Source organism: Anopheles stephensi, chromosome 3, assembly GCF_013141755.1.
Source record: "Anopheles stephensi strain Indian chromosome 3, UCI_ANSTEP_V1.0, whole genome shotgun sequence".
In the NCBI taxonomy this organism is placed as follows: Eukaryota; Metazoa; Arthropoda; class Insecta; order Diptera; family Culicidae; genus Anopheles; species Anopheles stephensi.
The window spans coordinates 10,287,469-10,308,943 of record NC_050203.1 but is presented as its reverse complement, the minus strand read 5'-3'; the positions used below and the strand labels follow the sequence as shown (position 1 = coordinate 10,308,943).

The 21,475-nt window shown below is 44.9% G+C and overlaps 2 protein-coding genes across 5 annotated transcripts; one reads left to right on the top strand and one right to left on the bottom strand.

The window, feature by feature from the left end:
- Positions 1-58: 58 nt before the first annotated feature.
- LOC118513128 lies at positions 59-21,224 on the bottom strand. The gene is made up of 4 exons (XM_036058545.1): positions 20,299-21,224; positions 1,626-1,812; positions 1,083-1,558; positions 59-1,004 (listed from the first exon to the last, which is right to left on the bottom strand). The coding sequence occupies exons 1-4, from the start codon at positions 21,156-21,158 to the stop codon at positions 749-751; spliced, it is 1,779 nt and encodes a 592-aa protein (XP_035914438.1). The 5' UTR covers positions 21,159-21,224; the 3' UTR covers positions 59-748.
- Positions 2,474-20,094, top strand: LOC118513131 (carbohydrate sulfotransferase 11). 4 transcript variants are annotated; one of them, XM_036058550.1, is made up of 6 exons: positions 2,474-2,680; positions 9,888-10,463; positions 17,094-17,382; positions 17,463-17,668; positions 18,023-18,190; positions 18,278-20,094. In XM_036058550.1, the coding sequence occupies exons 2-6, from the start codon at positions 10,329-10,331 to the stop codon at positions 18,653-18,655; spliced, it is 1,176 nt and encodes a 391-aa protein (XP_035914443.1). In that variant the 5' UTR covers positions 2,474-2,680; positions 9,888-10,328; the 3' UTR covers positions 18,656-20,094. The 4 variants fall into 4 exon arrangements, with proteins under 4 accessions (XP_035914443.1, XP_035914444.1, XP_035914446.1 ...); XM_036058551.1 differs by lacking the exon at positions 2,474-2,680 and adding an exon at positions 2,708-3,008; XM_036058553.1 differs by lacking the exon at positions 2,474-2,680 and adding an exon at positions 3,050-3,239.
- Positions 21,225-21,475: the final 251 nt, after the last annotated feature.

Below are 21,475 nucleotides of genomic sequence, written 5' to 3'. Positions count from 1 at the left end.
GCATTCAAAATTATACGTTGAACACCGTTCGGATTAAAAATGATTTTCATTACATCAATTTAATAAAAATTCTCCGGATCGTTCACGGTATCTGTACATGTGCGACAATCAAAGTTCGATTTCATAATCCTTTACAAATGCACTTTCCCTATCTTTTATCTACACGAAACGTAGGTCGCAAAAATAGCATCATGGACACTCAATAAAATGATAACGAATCATCTTCCTTTTACAACTCCCGGCCCATATAAAAGCTTTAGCAATCTGGCTGTCCAGTTTTATCGTTATTGTGTCTTTGGTTAGCTAAAATTGGTGTTACTTCTTATTTCAAACCTAATAGAGAGCGTGTGTGCGTTGAATCGATTCGAAATCTTGTGTGGAAATTTATTAGAAACAATCAACATGAAACTGTTTCTACTAGTGGTTTTCGTGGCGATAGCCCTAGCAACGGCAAACCCCATTCCATCGCTATCGGAAGTCGATAAAGCCATGCTGGTGCCGGACGGTAATAGTGTAATTTCGAGCAATTCACATTACGTGCCGGATGACGAAAATCCTGCCGTTGCTATCCAGGTCGACATTCTCAAGGACGCTGAACACGCCAAAGATCCGGAGCCCTACCTAACGGTGGATGATCAGCCGAGCGAAGACGATGGTCCTACCTTGATTCATCGTAATCCAGCGATGGTGAACGTGCACGTTGCAATCGACAACCGTGGCAATGGTGACGGAAGCGATCTGGTCAACATCAACTAGACGCGGCATCGGCTTCGTGCGGTTCCCGCATGTCTAACGAACAATAAACTTTATCGGTGTAGAATTCTTTTTGCATGCACATGTTTCTCTCGGTCGGTTGTTCTATTTTGCTTTGCAATTCATCCAAAAGTCGTTGCTTCAGCTCTTGCTCCGTTGTGTTCTGGGCGGTTGCACACAGGTTCATCGTACAGGTCTCCTCGTAATCGGCATAAATCGATTGCAGCAGCGTTAGTATTTGATGTGGATATCTAAGCGAAGGGTAGACAGAGAACGATATTTTTAGTCGGATGATACGATACGGACGATCAAATAAATTGCCACCATACCTGCTATATAGTTTCATCCGTAAACGCTTCTCCTCCGTCCGATCCAATCTTATCATCGTGCCCTGCCAGTACGTGTTATCAGCACAGTACAGCACAGTTTGATTTACACCGGTCGATACCACTTCCACAAAACCTAATCTGCCGACACAGAACTCCTTCATCGCGACGGTGGGTTCGCGTATGTACCGAACTTCTAGTGATAGAAAATCAGAAGACGTGGACGTTACGGCGAGCAAATCACGACCGATTTCGGACGCACTGCGGAACTGGACCCACAGCTCAGAGCTGCAGAGTTGTTGCTGCTGAAGCTCCACGGTACCTAGGTTTAATTGTACATCCTCACAATCTGCATTGAACGTTTCGATGTTGTAAGTGACGAAACAGTTGAAATGAAATCCACGTCCAAGTGGAATCAGCGAGGACAGGTCGCAGATCGCCAAGAATATGGCGGATTCTTCCGAGTATAGAACGTTTTTCTAAAAGTAAGAAAAAAGAGTCGCATTTTTGAGATTGAAACATGAGAAATTGCGTGTCTTTAGTTACCTTTTCAGCAACCCATTCCTGGTGAAAGGTGAGATCGTTTTGGAACTCGTCTTCCATCTCCATAATTTCCTGGTAAGATTTAAAGTCGTAATCATCATCTCGCAGCCGATAGAACCGTGTGGCGAAGGAAACTTTCTCGGTATTCTGGGCCAACAACATTAACCGCAGATTAATTAGGGTTAAACGACTGTAACGAAAAAGCAGAGCAAATTATGTTACTTATAAATTTAGTTAAATATATTCAATATTCCAATATATATTTAAATATGCAAATAAATACAAATAACATTAAAACTCACACGACAATATTATCAAAAATATTTATAAAAAAATTATCCAACGAATTTTATAATTCTAGTGACTTATCAATTCTTATACTTTAAAATCTTACTAATATTCTAATACAAGAACTATTATTTTAAAAGAAAGAACTGTAAAAACAATAGCGTTGTTCTGCTCCTCGGTTGCTAAAATACACGTGAGTGTCCTTCGCATCGTTACTAGGCACTCATTTTCCAGCGCCGTTTCCCCTTGAGTCATGCAGCTTTAGTAGACGCTCACTCGCAAGGACTAAAGCCGCTCTGCACCGTTGCACGTTTGCCGACAGCACACATGGCAAGCACAGACGGCTCGTGCTCGCGGTCACGGCAAGTAGGTTCACGGTAATTGGATCCCATCCACTTCGGCAACATAAGAACCGCCGCGTTGTTCTACGCAATTCACTGCAGACTGCACTGAGTACTCAGCTCGCGTATCGGCAGTGTACTCTCTTCGCAGTGCTACACTCAGCAGAAGACGCACTACACTTCGCTGCGGTTCGCCGCGACCGGCGATATCGGGCCGCGAGAGTGAGAGCACGCGCTTACAACTGCTGCAGCCAACCGAACCCGAACCCGACACTACTACACAGCTCGGAAGTGTACGGCGGTTCGTGCGGTGGCCACCTCGTACAGTTCCATGCCAAACATCGACGGAACCGGACACACCGGACCGGAGTACAACCGAGTGTGTGTGAGTGTCTGTGTGTTTGTGTGTATATATCATCGATTAGCGGGGTAAGCGTTCGCACTTCCTTGCGAGGTGTTTTTGTTGCGTATTATCGGTGTGTAGAGCAGTGATGTTCTTGCGAATTCCGATTCCGGAAGCGAAACAGTAGACACATAGAGCGCATCACCCGGTCGGGGAGGGTTTTTGCGGCTGCGTCAAGCTCAGTACACAGCGGCACCCGACCAAACATCATCACCCACCGAGAGTGCCACGCTCTTTTGTGTCAACCCGATGCTTCTAGCGGTGTCTACCGTGGACACGCTGCTGATGCTGGTGGTTCTGGTGGAGGTGATGCCGTGGTGGTCACCCGTCAAATAGTGTTGTTGTTCTATTTTTGTAAGTGATTTCTCGCTATTCTGGCGCAATTTCGTGTCATTTCGGGACGGGAGTGGAGTCGGTAGTAGGAAGGCGACCGGAGAGGTCAATTTTCGGCAGTGTGGATCCTGTGTGTGTGTGTCGTCACCTGCAGGCCACGCCGTGGTGATGGCGATTATTACCGCACAGGTTTTCCGGTGCATGAATGTCAAAAGCACAGAGTGTAGCAGAGAAGAACGTTGGTGTGCCGCGGTGTGTACGAGTAGGAGAATAGTGTGCCGTGGCGTAACTGATTCCCGTGCGTTCCTCCGAATGCATGTGCTCTGCTTTATCGCAGCCAAATTCAATATATTCATTCCATTCTCGAGACTTGGTGCAGTGTGTAGCGAAATTGTTGCGAAAACAGTGAGGACTGCAGGGAATCGCTTTCGGGTTTTTTGGCGTGTAAGGAGGTTCGAGAACTCCGGAGCAGCAGCAGTATGTCGTAGGATCTGAGCGTTCTTCTGCGAGTACCAGCGAAATTGAGTGAAGCACTTCTTGCCTACAACGAACAGCAGATGAGAAAACATTGACAGTTTTTAAGAATCAAAACACACTCACCTCCCATTTGCGGAGTCGTGGAATTGTGGAAAATTTTCGGCTTTTATCTGCATCCAAAAGCCACCAAGAAAGCAGCATCTAGGCCCTGTCAGAGACCGATAGAAAATGATGTAGTACGTCGTCGCTCGTAGCAACCGTACCCCTCCGAAGCAACCAACGCATCAGCAGTTTGTTTGCATTGTATTTGCCACAGATCGTAGCGAGCGTGCTTGTTGTTCGTCTCCCTTGACAACGCCGCTGTGAGAAATTCACGGCGCACTTTCTCAGCCCGAACGGAAGTCGTGGGAAATAGAATAGATCGATACAGAGTGTTCATCAAAGGGTTAAAAATGAGGTTTGATTGAGCAAACACCATTGAGCGAAGGGGAGAACCTTAACCAATGAGGTTGAATCATAGCGAATGCCCTTCTTCTCCTTTATCTAAAAATTAGTGAGCGATAGTGGCGGTGTTGCTTATCTTCGGTGTTGGGGAGAATTAAGCTGTAGCTGGGCATTTGGGAGGGGGGTCACACAAATAGGGACAATCTGGGGATGAGTGTCCGCATTGTGGACAGCTTTATTTTGGGAAGGTTTGATTGAGGGTCAACGGCTGTTATTGTTGTCCTTCGTGGCATTCATAAGGCGATAAGTGGTTCTAAGCTTCAATTTTAATTCTTTTTAATGAGATTGTGTTTGGAGAAATATTAAAAAAATTCAGATCCATTTATTGAATTTAAATTAATTTTGTTAAGTAGGTTTTACTCTTTTTTCTAAAATCAAAAATTACAATATCATTATTTGGCGCACGGAGCAACAGGCAACACAACCATTGTTTCTGATGTTTTTGTTGGTCCTGTTCAAGTGACACGAGATAAAATTAAATTCGCTTTAACAAAATGAAGCAAAATCAGCTCGACAAATCGAATTTTTATGCAAAAAAAATGTTTTTTTTAATAAGAACTCCATAACATGCTCCAAAAGCTATTAAATTAAAAAAGCCCTTCAAAGGAAAATGATTGGAATTTTGTAATTATTCCAACTGATTAACTTTTTTGCCTCTTTACTCGAGTGCAATCGCGTCTCTTCGCTTCGGCCTCACAGTACTGGTGGCCAGTGTTTATGCTTCACCATAATGAGCTTTATCTCTTTTTGTTTGCGCGAATTGATCCACCCACCGTAAACACAATATCCGCACACACTATTAATTATGTTAAAGAAGACAGTACGGCAAGCCCGTACCCGTTTTCGTGCCGTTTATCTGTGAAACCTACCCAAAACGGCACAGTATGAAATGGTTAATTTGCATATCATTCGTGCTTGCACCATCATGTGCGCTGCTTTCGACTGGGCGCCTCCATCGACCGGGTTTGAGAGCTTGATCGTTTTATCCTTTGCTGACAAATAGCGCACATACCAGCGTGTGTGTTTACGTGCACAAAAAGGTAGAACAAAACATAAACATCGTTCTTTACTCAAGCCTTGATGCGGGAGGCCAGGACCCGGGCCACTCTTATCTCAAGCGGTCGTGACAAGCGTGTGGAAAACTTTTTAATTGAATTTCGAAGCTAATTAGTTCACTTTGCCTTCATCGTCCCAACCCCGGTGTGTTATCGGACGTCGTCGTTGTCGTCCGCACTAATTTCCATTCTGACTACATCGTGGGTGTGTGTGTGTGTGTGTGTGTGTGTGTGTGTGTGAGTGGATGTTTATGTACCCCACAATACCGGTCCGATACCACCGCGTTCGTTGCATTGGCAAAGATGATAACATCATTAACTGAGTGATTGTTATTGACGAACGCGAGTGTCGTTTGGATGCATAACGCGACACCAAGATAAGAGCAGCAGGACACAAGAGCACGCTCGAATGCAGTTGTACACTGCCGTACACGTTTTATGCCGACCGGACGGGTACACACACACCATCGCCGTGTCCAAGGTACCCTTTTTGATAAACTAACCAATTGAAGCCCAACATTTGCATCGCACAAGATTTATGTGCACTTGCGATAAAGTGACGGCATTGTGAATGCACAATGTGTTTTTTGTAAACAATCAAGCCCTTTTCAAACGGACCCTGGTATCAGTGAAATGTAGCTGGTTACATTATTGATGAAAAGTCCGTTGCATGATGATGGTGGAAAATGAACAACTGCTTAATAATGGGTCGCGCTGTCGCAAACCTTGAAATAGTTAGATAGTTACACACTAATGGCAATAAGAGTAAGCATAGAGAATTCGAAAAGACTGATTGGAAATTTTGCCTTTATTTGTTTGGTTTATTTTAGAGCAATCTGCCTAGTATTAAACGATGAAAATCTCCTTAAAAATAAATTCTTAAGATAATATAGTGGTGGAAAAAATATCGATGAACATCAACATGATTTTTTTAACAAGTACTCAAACAAATCCCTGGGGTTCAAATCCAGGCTGCCTCCCCGTGCGTAGGGCTGACTACTTTACTACGGGAAAATTAAATCACAGAAAGCTAGAAATGGCAGACCGAGACCTCTCGAGGTTGTAGGTAAATTGCCACTATAAAATTGCCACCAGGTAAATTGCTACTATAGCCTTATTTAATTTTCTCCACAAAGAATCAAATATTTTCCAACAATAATTTCCAAAGAAGAGCAATACGGCCGTTCAGGAGGAATAAAAAAAACAAAATAGGATTTTTGTTTTTCTTGCATGTTAATTCTAAAAAAATAATAATAAATAATAACAATCAACCAACAATGCAAGAAAATAAGTGATTAAAAAGTAGATGAATAAGATTGACTAATAAGTATCATTCTAATGACCAAAACCCTGAAGAATGATTGAGCCATTCTAACCCATTTCTACGAAATTCAAATTTAAACATCGATTAGCCACAAAGCCTCACGTACTGCTAGCAAGCGGGCGTGATAATTGGATTGATTACACCAAACCGCTTACCCAGAAACCATTTGCAGTGAAGTACTGCGAATAATCGTCTGGATTGTTAGAAGACAAAAAACGATTAGCTTCACATTTATTTCCACCAGTGTACCCCACGTTGCGTATCAAACTAAATGTAGATAAGAGTGCTTGTTGCTATAATTTATCTAGTAGCAGCTACACTTACCAGAACGCACCAACGTGTAGTCAACAACAAAAAAACCCCACAACAAAACCCCCTAGGCAAAGGATCCGAAAACACACGCAATCTCTCGCAACCGCTTTGAAATGGCCTTCACATTGGCAACATAAGTATCTCTTGACCTCGTCAGTTTTCAATTTCTATCCCCACCTCGTCGCTCCCCCGTTATCATTCCACCCACCCAACCACACCCACCGGAGGTAGCAATCAAAAAGGCGGAAAAGGGAAACCACTGCTCGATTACCGGGAACAGTTCGAGATTCAACCCGCCGTACACAGTCGGTGGCAGTGTGTGCAGCAGTCGCAGCCGAGAATCAAATGTACGGCCCACGGTCACGTTTCGTAACGCGTCTTGCCTGCACACGTTGTTTCCCGCCAGTTGGCTGTAGGGGGAGGGGTTAAATCAATTTGATGTACATCTGAGTTCTGGCTGAAACCTCGGACCGGCTGTCAGCCCACTAGCGCGGTCCTCTTATCAGTGCGTGATCAAATCGCATGAATCTTAGAGCATCTTGCGGCGTAACGGACGCGCAAAACATCGCCCGTGCACGTATCGCGTTCAATTAAACTCATTGGTGGGTATCTGTGTGCGTGTGTGTGTGTCCAGTACGGCAAGTGCCACCAACAAAGCAAGCAAATGTATCTGTTGCTTCAATCATTTGAACTAAAGCGCGATATCTATAGAAAGGCATTGCGGAAAAAAAGTAGAGTAAGACTTTTTTTGAAAAGTAACAATAACGTCCTGCTTATTAAAGACAAAAAAAAACCGCGCTCAACAGAGTAACACCAACAAAGCCCAGTCACAATAGAACACAACCAGAATCTAATCTTCTGTGTAGGAGGACGATAAAAAAGCAACCCCCCCCCCCTCCCCCGCAAGCACACAAACACACCAAACCCCCATATTATAAGCCATTAAACAAGCATTTCAGAGCCTCATAGAATAGGGCAGATCTGTGCGTGACATCCATAGCGCCCTCCTAACTACCTACAACCCACAGCGCTTCGAAATTAATTTCGGAAGTTAGGCAACGCGTCCGGTGGTGGATGAGCGCCAAAGCCCGAAACAAAAAACGAACCAACGTTTACTTTACCCCCAGATCCATGGCAGTTTTATGGCCCCGGAGAGTGGGTTGAGAATTTTTGAAACCGAAATCGCTTTATTCATTTTTCGTTTGACCATGCGGCCGCTGATAGAAACGATCCGTACGCGCTTACGTTTATTAGTACGTAAGCGATAGTTTTGTGCGGTGCAACCTTTGCATGCTCGGTTTACCTACTTCCAGCGAATTTCGTTGCATTCCATTTGCGCTTCATAACCAGACTTCCCAAGGTGCCGTTGCTGGTTGTTGATCCATCCGGTGAGTTCCAGTAACAGTTTGTTTGTTGGATGGAAATGTTTGGCAAAAGCACTGCACTCAAATGTAAATAACTACACCAGCCCAGCCAAATGGTGCTCGTAGTGAAAGATCGTTGCGATGTTGAAATGTGTGTTTTAATTAAGTTGTAAATATATCTGTGTTCATCGCATTAAAAATAATCAAATATGAGCATCAGGCTAGGGTGTGTGTGTCTGGGAGAGCGTTTTTACCCAACAATCATCACCCTTGTAACTGCCCTGGTTTAGGTCATGTCATTAGCTGCAACGTGTGTTCTATTAACACTTTCGAGGGTTTCACACCGCCATGCGAGCTTCTCTTGTGTCACCATTAAGATGAAAGACTGTAGAGACTGTAGAAGCTTAGTAACTTTAATTTGAAAAATATATGAAGAATTATTTAATAACGGTTGGAGCTGTTGGAAAGTGAGTCTCTGGACACAACAAGCTCAAGAAGGGCATTTATTAGAAGTCAATTGGAATTGGAAGAATTTTCAGGATAATTTCAGGGAAAAATCTATTTTTGGCCACCCTTTTTGGAAAGATTCGATTACATTAATAAGGCTATAAGATTTAAAATTTAAGTATATCGCATATTTAACTTAGTTCGGTCCGGTGACCTAGACGATAGCAGCTCCGATCTTCATACGGCAGGACCAGCACTCAAAGCCCATCCGGATCATTGTTTCGTAGTGGGGACTGACTTTTCAACTTCTTTTTCGTCTTCCTTGACACTACAACCTCTAAAGGTCTCAGCCTGCCATTTATGGCTTTCTGTGACTAGATTTTACCCGTAGCAAAGCAGTCACGGGGAGGCGGTCTTGATGAGATTTGAACCCCGGTCCGGCCCTGTGATCGTCGGCGCCTCGGCCACCGGACCGCCCCAACCATTCAACTACGTGTTGTTAAGAAGTCTCCATTATATGACCGACATGAGCACGAGAACGTTGTTAAGCCAAGAAGAAGACAAAAAATTTAACTTATTGAACAATTTACACAGTTGATAATAAAAGGAATATTTCATTTTGCCAAGTCAAGTTTTAATTTTAGGGAAAAGCGTTGTAATAAATTGTTGCAAAGATTAACCTTCATCTTCCCACCAAAGTTCCTATAATTCTTATTTCATCCTAAAGGCATATTTCTGAATTTTATATGACTCTTGCTGTAATTAGTTAAAATGAGCTTACTTCTTCCAAACTACTCGTACGAGTGCAACAAACATGTGGATTGTTGTTTTGTAAAGCTCTATTTTGCGCCCCAATCCAGCAGGAATTCCAACAAAACTCTTATCTTAAGTACTTCATTCAGCCAGCAAGCAATTGCTTCCCTTAGCCACTCGCCTGTCAGATTATAGCCATTCTTAAGCAGCTCCAATCATATCCCCCAATCGTACTTTCCACCCACACACCAATTATCCAATGTTTTTACCCTGCTGAAGTACCGAGCAAATCTGCCTCACATACTGCCGACGACCATCCACCGCCCGAAGTAGTTGTTATCCTCACTCTCTGTCACACACCGTTCAGAAAAGTCTGAGCTAAGACTGGCTAATGACATACACACACACCACAGTGGCATTCTCCCAATTGGTGCCAAGTAAAAGCAGAGCTAATGCGTAATTGCAGCTCATCACATTATCTTCGTGCTAGCATCATCGCTCTTACCGGAACTGCACGGAGAAAAGGCGAAGATGTAAATGAGCAAGAAAACCTCACGGTACCCTCACGGATGCGCCCATTTCCTGCCTCTGGACCGAAAGCTAACACAACAACAAAACTGTCATTATCTTCCCTTTCCTTCTCTCCCTCTCTCTCTCTCTTTAGATTTCGATGCCGTGCCCTTTCCTGAGCACTTGTGACAGGATCGTGTCCGAATAGGGATCACCGCTAATCACAGCGCAATCAATCAACGTCCGTGTACACCTTTTTCTCCTTCAATCTCAACTCCGGGTGCAATTATGCCTCACCACCAACAGCAGCAACACTACGCTCCAATGTACTACGGTTCTTGAGAATTTTTCTCCCCCCCCACGGAAGTAGTACGTGTGGTCCAGAATACCTTCGCCCCGTCTGCCGGTGGTGGACGGCTCACGCTCTCTCTCTCTCTCTTCGTGCCGCTCTCTGCACAACATTCCTGCCGCGTCCGACGCCGGTTAAACACTGAAGAGTGAACCAACTCGTCACTCTTTGGCACCTCTTCCCTTTCTCAGTGGACGTCTTATCGGATCGAAGGACGATCGATGGACGAAAGCGTGGCACGACTACATGAAAGGACACACCAGGACCAAATGGCGCATCATTAAGCGCCTCTTTCTATTCTTTACCACCCTCTCAGTTATTCCGCTCACCGTACTCTACCTAATCACCTCCGATCATCTCTACCGATTTCGACAGTATACGGTAAGTTTAATGGAAAGGCAAACAGATTTAGATGCTTAGTCGATAGAAGGAGATGTTTTGTGAGAGAACAATGCAATGCAAAGTCTTATGGCATAGCGGTTTGACGTTGAAGTTAGTCGATAGAACACTGATAGAACTGATGTTGCTATAATTTTTTATGACACGTAAAAAAATCCTTATTCTTTCTTCCCGTTTCTATAAATACTAAACCGCTTCGTACATACTTTACACAATAGTTAGACTCGCATGTCAAAGTCCCAATGGACCTCAATGAATCACAAACGGATGAATGAATAACAAGCGAGCTCGGTTCCACCCGCTCGTATTCCGGCTATAGCAATCTATTAGTGTCCCAAAGATAATGTTCGCTATTCTTAACGCTTACAATTGAACCATTGATAACGTAATTCTCCATTCAAAGCGGATGGACAGAGATAACTTAATGATCGCACGTTCTATTCTTATAACCCGACACTCTACGCCATAATCGTAGAAAACGTGGCCCCTACTTAGCTTCCAAATGGGGTTTCAATAATAAATCTACAAACAATGTTCAATGACATCGTTTCCGTTGCCGCACCTATCCTCCTTCGGGCTAGAACAATGCCACCACGCGTGGGAAATTATTGAGCCGGATAATGACGGAACGTAACGACTCTTTACATGATTACCGCAAGCAATCCCCAGCACAGTTCAATCTAAAATTAAATCCTTTTCCAATGACAAATGAAATCAAGGAACCTTTCCCTTTGCTACCGACCGACCGTGATACAATGCTCCATTTGATAATATCCACACAAATGGACAGAAGGTTCCTAAACAGTAGGCAATTCCCAAACAAAACACTCCTTCTTCTCGTGTCGATTGTGCTTTCTCGACGAACCGAAGAGAGCTCCCCATCGTACTTATTTATCAATTCGGTAATGTCCGAGCTACTGTTGGATACTTCCAACAGCTCGTTCCTTGCTCGTGACGGTGGCATGAATCGTACATCGAACCCCTCGCTCAATATGCCCAAAAACCAACGAAAGGATAACAGGCTTTGTTTGTACTGCCATTGACCCAGTAATTGATGGATCCTGGTTCGATACAAAACTGGTTGGTGTTTCGAAGTTCGGGTCGATAGACAGCATTGGTTGGGAACGGGGTGAGAATCGTTTGCCCGAGATTTCGTCCCCATATCCATTCATTGGACGCGTCGGATAACAACGAGTTGTCCCATCGACCCATACAGAAAATGGCAAGAAGATGGGAACTCTTTTTGGACGAGTTGAGGGCACCACCTTCAAACAAAACCTTACTACTCGGAAAATAAAACCAAAGAGAGAAACAAGCACAAGCAATACTCAACAGGGATCACATCACGTCAAGTGGCCCGTAGCAAGAAGGATCCCCAAAGAACAAAGCCAAAAAAGTTCAATATCTGTTTCAATTTATTTGTGCCTCGGTTCGCGGCGGATACCGAGTGACACACTTCGCAGAGAAAGGAAAGCCGTCCCAAACAAGCTGGCAGCCCAGCAACTTGCCCCGGGCTGCTCTGTGTTTCAATTGTTTAGCCTTTACATAAGCCGAAACGCGTCTAAATAGCCCTTACCGTACGGCCAAATTTATTCAACCCCAAGAGTGTACTTCGAGGCACAGCAGCGGCACGTGGCGCGAAATCTAAACCTTTTGCTCGCTACGCCTTGGACAGGCTTGAAGGGTCCAATGGTTTTATGATCCGTCGTGGACAGCTAGGGACGAGCACAAAACGAGTAAAGTGATCTGTAATGATGCCTTGCCGGTGTGCTTTGTGATTCGGTTTTGTCTTTTGTTGGACTTTTCCTATCCCGTAATCTGTATACAGGACAGGTGCCGTTTGGGGAGGGAATGCTATCGAGCGGAAAGGTAACACTTGAATCAGAGACGAGAGACTGTGTTCGGGGGGGGGGGGGGGCGCCCTCTTCATTTTTAATTCTTTGCCCAATCGTTTAGTGTCCGATAATCGATAACTGCTACAAATCAAACGACTTCCTGGCAAACAACGGTTTACGACCACAAGGCCAATCGTGTTGCGTTACGCGTCAGCACCCTTCTTCAGGTGGTTCAGGTGGTTGCTATAAAAGCTGCCCCTACCGATGAGGACTTAAGCCGAAGTTTTATTGCTTTTCAAAGCATTTAGGCTCAATATAAGAGGAGAAAATTCGAATTTATATGCAAAATTGAAGTTTTTCACCAAAATTAACCGTTTCCGTCAGTTCCTCCGGCCGAGGTTTCCCACATTAAACTAGGAATGTGCCTTTAGAATGGTTGCTACATTTCTGCAAGTCAAATACTCAGCGATCAATATATCTAGGCATCTAGGCGGAGCGTGTTTTCATAGCTCGCATAGCTTCCCACCGGAAGCAACCTCTTCTTGGTCCCCCAAAAAAAGAAAAGAAAATAGAACTGAAGCAAAACTAGGACACCAGAACATGGCGTGTATCCGGCGTAGGATCTAGGATGCCCGGAGCGAAAAATAAAACCATCGCAAACAACACACACACCCGACCTCACAGAGATCATACCTCACACCGTGCTGTGGGCTCATCTCACCCAAAAAAAGGTAACGAGAATGTTCTGTAAAACAGCCCGGCAATGGGGAGTTACATGGAGTGTCAAGTGTGTGGCGCGTGTATGTACCCGATCGGGTCCAAATGAATCGTTGATTGAAGTTTACTTTGCCACAGGTCTGCCATTTCCCATAATCGGAAAAGTCACATTCCAACGCACCCTGCCGTCACACAAATGTGTGTTGATTTTCCGCATCGGCAGAATAGACGTGCCAGTATTTTTCCCGGTAGAGGTTTCTCTTTCCCTTTTTTTATTGCCGGAAACTGCCAGCAGAGACTATGTGAGAATCTAAAGCGACATTCATACACATGTCTTACCGGGTTGGTCGTTGTGAGCTTTCAAGAAGCGGACGGTTTCCATGGTTTGTTTCTGTCAAACAAAAGCTTTTCCCAGGAGCACCGCAACCCGGAAGGAATATCAAACGCTCGAGGACACTTTTCTTTCGCCTTTGTGGTCGAACGCATGCCTCATTCATTTACAACGCATTCATTTACACAAAGCGCTCGGATCGGATTCAATCTTCAACCCGGTGCCGCGTGTCGATACATTCGGCTCATCGTAAAAGGACGACACACGTAAAAGTCATCCAACATATATCCCTGCCCACGGCAGAGAACCCACACACACACACACAGCTGTCGCAAGCATTCTGCATTCATCCTCACAATGCAAATTTGCTGCTGATTCTGGCGATCAAATGTTTGTGCCCACACGGAGACTGTTCCGCAGGTGCTACATGGCGATAAATGAAACCACCAAAAGCATGTCTCATGTAGCACATGGCCCCATCATCCTCCCTGTTTTCCCCCTCAATATTCCTCGCCTGGCCGTGGCAAGTGAACGTGACGGTATAGGTTTCTCGAGTCAAAGAAATGACACGACGCTGTCCGGAATGTTACCGGCTCGGCAAAACGATATCGGAATTTATAGTCGTTTTCCCTGGGTTTTCACAATGGCGGCGGTGGTTTTGAACACAGACACACGTAATCCAATAAGCACACGGTTGCACCGCCCGGATGTGGCCAACGATTTCTACCAACGCCACTTAAACTTGACAAGCGTAGTCGAACAACTTTTCCACTGATGTTGATCTTTGTGTTTTTCCTTCGGTTTTCTCCTTGGTATTCTTTTCAAAGCAAATATTCGATTCACAGTCGAATAGGGACGTGAATGTGTTTTTTTGTCAACGCAAACACACACACACCTTCGGTTCAACTCTAGCACCAGGCAAAAATACGGGAATGGAATGCACAAAAGCAATACTACTACCTCTCCGGATTTTTTTTTTCGTGTGTGTGTGTGAGTGTGCCTTGAATAAAGGACATAAAGGATATCGCGCCCACCCAAAAGGACAGCAACGCCGTGGCACCGTTCCAAATCCTAGCACCCCCATTCATCGGCCATACTTCCCTGTGTTTCCGGTTTTAATCTTCTCCGGAGCTTGAAGCACCCATTACCCGCGGTACGTGACGAAACGATGCCACATTTACCACATTCTTAATTACGCCATAAAAGAGTGTGCAGCGCTATCTGCGCTTTCTAGCCGCTTACGAGCTAACAGGAGGCTTGAAACACTCCGCTTGTGTTTTTTTGTTTTTGCCCTGGGACAAACGAAGGAAACACACATCCGGAAGATTTCACGTTCCGGGTGCAACCGGAAGCGAGGGAGACGACGGAGAAGAAACACCGATTCTACACGAGGTCAAGCGTCTATGATCCTTCGCCCTGCGCGCTGTTCATTTTACTTGACAAACACCGAGCGGTCCGTTAGGACGATAAGACTCAACTATCTGCAAGGAAAAACGCAACGGCATCGAGAACAAAAGCAGACACTGGAAACTGCTTCTCGGGCAAGAATTTAAAAATGACAGCTAAAGCGAACAATTTGCCGTCGTCGTCGTCGTCGTCGTCGTGCGGTGTGATGGGATCCTCTTCTTTTACTTCACTCTTTTTTCTGTCCGCCCGGGAAATCTTATGTAGCGCACCTTGAGGAAGGAAAACCAAACAAGAGCACTTGAGTTTGAAACTTCAGGACCACCACAACGTTCTTCACAATGCTGGGTGAAGTTGTTGAGATGATGGACGACAACTATATGTATATTTAAATATTTTCAATCTTTTTATTTTTTAGAAGGAAGGAAATTTTATAGAAAGAAATAGAAAAAAATCCTAGTTGAAAAAGTGGTACCAGTACCAGATCGAAATAACTTTGCACTCCCAAGAGGATCCGTTCTGAGTGAGAAACGGAAATTAAATTTTACGCTTATCGTACGCTCGACATCCTCACCAGCACAGCGCTGTTCCGAGCTTTTTTAAAGCCCCTCAGAAGTGATCAGAAGGAGCCTGGGAGACCTTTCAACATTCTATATAACAGGCCAAATATTTAAATTTCATCGATCGACAAGATAGTTTATTTTGTTTACAGTCGGTTTGCAGCAAGACTCGCAGAACTTTATAGAAGGTTAAATTTATGTACAAACCTTTGCCAACTGAAAAAACACGGTCAAAAAAGGGTCTGCAGGATACACTTTATAGCATGGCAAACATTCATCCTTACGAAAACCAAACACTCACACACGCTTTGCTGCAAACGAAAACAAATCGATAGTTCCGGTCAGTGAGTTTGGCCGATCACAATTTTGAAACACACCACTGACCCACCACCGCACCGACCGCTTTTAGTTTTGTAGATAATCTTCGGAAACACCATCACTTACGACCTGACGAGCATGAGCTGGAAGCATGCCAAGAGAAACCCGAAGTTGACCAGAAATATGCTTACGGTTATGGGTACGATTTCCCGGGTTTTATGGACAGGACCTAGAGAACTGAAGCGCAAACAATATATCTTCCACCGGCTAGCACTATCGATAGGGCGGAAAGTGTGTAGAAAACTCAATGTCAAACCCGCACCATCGAAGGCGAAGCGCCTGTTCGAAAGCGCAGTTTTTCTTTTGCATAACTGAAAGCATTTTTGGGTTATGTGCAACACCAAACGGGAAAACAATATTGCCGAAAAAGGATGTTTTAAATCACCCACTACTGGGACGGACAGTGCAACGTGCCGTCCACTGACATTCCCGCCCGTCCCCCCCCCCCGTTTGCTGACGGATCCACACTGGCAATCGAGGTTGCATATGGTGCATTATTATCTCTTATGCAATGTAGGTCAACCGGTACGGGATTATTGATGGAACCGTACCGGAACGAACATATTCCGTGTCGAACAGTCAGCTAGGAGTGGAGAGAGATAGAGAGAAACGAAAAATAAAAGCTTAATTTATAGCAGCTACCAGGCGCCTCCATCATGACACGCACGTGATGGTGGCAAAAAAAACCTCGTTTTGCAATTTTTATCTATAAAGCCTTGTGAGGATACTTTTTTGTTGTACATTTCACTATCGGATTTCCTGTTGTATAAGCGGCTTCTCGCTAAATGAAACTGTCAACGTCAGACAGAAGCGTAGGCCACACTGCGACATAGCTCCCCGGTCCAGTTTGAATGGGTATAACGAAATGGGTACCGCATAATTACCACCCATTCATTCGGCGTGCTGTTTCGCAAGACGACTCCAGCTGCAGTAGCCGCAGTGTTAGTCCGACCACACAACGCACCAGCAATAGGTCAATCTCTTCTATTGCGGCTCAATTTGACACATCCAGCGAGATGGGACCATTCGTAATATTTTACCATAATAATGAAGGCGTAAATAATGGCACAAAGCACGCGATTGGTCCACGAATACACGGTGTGATTGTCCGGTGTCTGGTGGTCATGATTTGTTTGAATGAAATTAAAATGCCATTAGATGACGCCGTCCCAGCGTGTACAGGGTGATAATTTAGCAGAGGAGGTTAACATTGACGTAGGACCACGAAATAGGGGGAAACTATCCGTTCCAGGGAAAAGGGAGCAATTTGTTGTAGAAGAATAATCTTATTAAATGTACCTACATCCCCCACGTCCTTCCTGCTCACTAATCTTGTTTAATTATTTGCAATACACCACTTACGCCCCTTGCGATCCTTGCGCCACAGTATGGAGCTATCGCCGGCAATGGTTCGGCACGCCAGCAGTTGCTACAGTTCCGTGCGCCCATTCATCCAGCGGACGGAGCCGTTCACCATCTCCGGCTGGTGCAGCATCGGCAGCACGCACAACATGACCGGCAGAATCACGACCACTACCACTACCAGCGCACCAGCGTTAAGAATAGCACAATCAACAGCCAGTACCGGCTGGACATGGACTACATGAAGCAGCGCATGGAGCATCGGGTCGAGCGGTTGCAGAAAAAGTGTGCCGAGTACCGATTGAACGAGTCCAGTAAGTTTTTTTTTGTTTTGTCCCGTTATGTCGGTGGAGCAAGTTGGTCTATTCCTCTCCTCTTTATCCTGACCATCCAGAGCACAACTACAAACCGAAGGCGTGGGAATATCTGATACAGCACGAGTACCATCTCGTGTGGTGCAACGTGTTTAAGGCGGCCTCCACCTCCTGGATGTACAACTTTAATCTGATGGCCGGCTATTCCCCACAGTTTCTGCGCAAGACGAAGGATGTCCCGTTGCAGCTCGCCCGGCAAAAGTATCCTAGACCATCGGTTGAAAAGGTACATTCGCCTTGTTTTACTTCACCCTCACACAGCTCTTAATTTATGGAACGTTCGGGCACAATTTGTCCGTAGAAATCAATAACGGATCAGGGCACCTGATGGCGCACTTCGTATAGCCTTCTGACACATACAATATGCAAACAAGATACCGAGAACATGATAATTTCGCTACCAGCGAGAAAAAAGGAACAAAAAGGCCCTTTTGTGTGCCCTTTTGCCCTGAGCCGATTGATTTCATTATTACCCCACTAGCGCGATAATCAAATAGCAAATTTCCATATCGATAACTACCGCTTGTTTGCGCTTCTCTATCGTTTCGCCCCTCGTTCACTATCTCATTGCTATCATCAGCTAAAGGAAGCCATCAACGAATCGATATCGTTCATTATCGTGCGACATCCGTTCGAGCGGCTGGTCAGTGCGTACAAGGACAAGATCCAGTATGCCCTACCCAACTCGCACCACCACAAGCTGGGCAATCGCATCATACAGAAGTACAGGAAAACGGTCAACGGGAAGGTAACGAAGTGTCTAGTTTGAGAAGAAAAAACGAAACCACCTTTTAACCTTTTGCCTCTCTTCGTTCCTTCCTCTCCCGCAACGCAGCCCACAACACTGCTAAAGTATCCAACGTTTTCCGAGTTTGTCAATTACCTGCTGGATGAGGTGAAACATCCACACTTCGAGATCGATATGCACTGGGTGCCGGTGACGCACTTCTGTACGCCCTGCTTCTTCCATTACGATGTGATAGCCAAGTTCGAGACGCTCGAGGAGGACCAGAACTATCTCATCTCGATCGGCCACCTGGACAGCGTGATAAAGCCGCAGTGGAAAAATGCCGGCAAGGGTGCGCACACCAACGATATGCTGATGAAGTTCTTCTCGGAGCTGGACGGTGCCCAGGTCCGGGGACTGTACGATTACTATCGGTTCGATTTCGAACTGTTCGGTTACAGTGCCAAGGGGTACTATAAGGACTAGGGGAATGGGGGGGAGGACGACTTTCGTGGCGAGTTCTTGAAAAGTTGGAAGACATATTTTAACCAAACTAGAGGCAACTATCCCCGAGCGGAAGAAACAAAATTGTTACTTGATGATAGATCACTAGGACACACACTAAGACACTCCTTTTCCAAATACCCCCTTGGTTCGTTCTGTAGCAAAAAACAAAAACGCACACATCACCATTACGTCAAATTACTAGTGATAGCAAGTTCCGCCATTTTCCCGATAGAGGTCGCACCTATAGGCCAAACGACTATGAACAACTACTAAGCATCCCTTGATGGGTGGTGATTGGACGCATTTTGGGCGGCCTAGCAAGCAACAGAAAAGACACAAACACACAGAAACACTGAACAGAAAAAAGACAACTACTGCGGAACAGCTTTAGGATTAGTAGAGGATTATATTAAAAGTAAAGCAAAACAAAAAAAAGGAAACAAACAAACACGCAAGCACGCCAGCAGCGGAGCGGCCGACTATTTTCTACATATTTGAAAACAAAAAAAGACAAAAAGGATAATCAAAACACCCAATATTATACATATACATAGAGAAACGTCCATTAGCGGTTAAGAGACGGTAAACTAAATTTGCATCCATTTCGGTGTCATTTCGTTCTCGACCAGTTTGTCCATGGGTTTGTTTTTGTTCGTTCGTTTTACCTTTATGCAAATTCAAATTCGGCGAAAGCGGGCCCAGGAAGGGCATTCTTTTTGAATGTAGTAAATTAAGCTCCAAAAGGGCAACCCAGCTGGGGAGTGGCGAATAAGCAGCTTTCGCAAGTAAAACGAGGCTTACGATCGAACCAAATCGTGATTGATACTAGTTTGTAAGGTAGATAGCATGTTTGTTGAGACCCGTTCATTCTGTTCGAAGCATTCGAACCACGCGCGACCATTTTACCTACTCTAAGCCCCTTTCGGTTGCTTTTCTTTAGTGTGATTAGCAAACTGGAGGGGGGGGGGGGGGAATACACTTCTGCTTCCAAAAATCAATCCTGTCTTATTAAAAGCGTTGGAATTTGTGCATTGAACTAGTCATGCGTTATGAAGAAGAATCGTTTTCGTTTCGAGGCGCGTAGATTCAGTTTTGGGTTTCATCAAGCGCTGAAACAGCGCATCGTTTATAGCTTGAGGCTTTAAGGTAGCTGAACAAGTATTTCTTTCCTATTCCAACGTAAGTTTCAACACCAAAGATATCAATTCCAAGTCAAACGAAAAAAAAAATGGTCGTCAAATGTACAAACCAGGATATCATGATATCAGAGCGAAGATATCGTCGGTCAAGCCGATCGCGATAAATTTCTATTCTAAACCAAACGTTCTGCTTACGGAATAGTAGCAAAAATGAGGTAAAAGACAACCTCCAGCAATCGATCGATAAATTCGAAATTCCCCGTACCAATTAGACCAAAACTTTGCTCGCAAAAAATGCTACGCGTTGGGAACGGAAAAAGAAGATAGTACGTATGTGTGTAGTTTGTACCGTTTTCAAACGTTTCTTTCCTAAAATCTTAACATTTGAACGATTGTCTCTAGAGTGCGCGCAGTAGAAACGTAAACGAAAAGAAATGGCAATAATAAAATTCTAGCAAACAAAAACGGTTGTCGTTCACTTACCGCTTGTACGTGCAGTTGTACAGTGGGAAACCGATCAGCAAACGATCGTTGTGGATCTTTTTCCACAGCTCGCCGTAACGCACCAGGGGAATTTTTTCTTCCGGATTGGATGATCGTAGCAGCGGAGGAACCGTTTTCATCCGTTCGTTTAGCCCGTTAAATACTTCGCTTAAGGTCAGGCGGGACGTTTCTAGCTGCGCTTTTCGCTCGGCCGTTTGTTCACGCAATAGTTTTAGCACCTCATCGAAGCAGGTAAAATTATCTTCCAGGGAAGCGGACGATCCAGCACGCCTGAAGGACCCATCCAGGAAGTCCGTTACTATCGGTTCATCTCGATCGTCTAAATCGATACGAACTGCACAGCTTCCTGGGCGCTGGGTGCTTTCTACTAACGCGAGTTGATGGAACTCTTCGAACCGCGTGTGAACCACCAACATCCCGTTGCCATCGCAACCATCGACGGTCCTTCGCTCGACCACAATCAACGTTCGATCCAGCTGAACGAGTATGAACAGCTTGCGCTTGGTTCCATCGTTTGCACGGAACAGTTTGATGCTTATCGTTCCGGAGCCTTGGAAGTCTATAACCGGAGATGTATCCATATCGTACGGGGTATCGTTAAACAGCCGGGAGTTGTTTATAAGCGGATTGTGATGGTGGTTGGATGCATCAGCCGTGGCGTTCTGTACCAGCGAAACTTCACTCAAAATCGCTCGCTTCCGAACCTCAAACAAACGCTTATCCGCGGTAATTACGTACACAACCGAACACTGCCGCGAGAGAGTAACTTTTTCGGCAAATATCGCATCATGCTGCAACCTTTTCGGAATGTCCTTTTCGTACTTTTCGCCGGGATTCATGACGGGAGCGATGGATGCTGGGAAAACGCGCGCAAGACAATAACAACAACATTGGGATGTTGTGACGGGTTGTGCGTTTACATGGGCGAGTTTGTTTCTTTATCGAGCCGGCACGTGGCGATGCCGGTGCACGTTCATTTTGTCTGCTATTGTAGTTTATCCAGCTGTTTCTTTTGCTATTTTCTTCTGGTTAAATTTTAAATTGCTTGCATTTAAGGTAATTTACTTAAACTTACCACTCCCATCATGCTTGGCTTTCGAATGGTTTCAGGATTTTTTTTTCGAATGATATTATCGTTTCCCGTTTCCAGTTATCG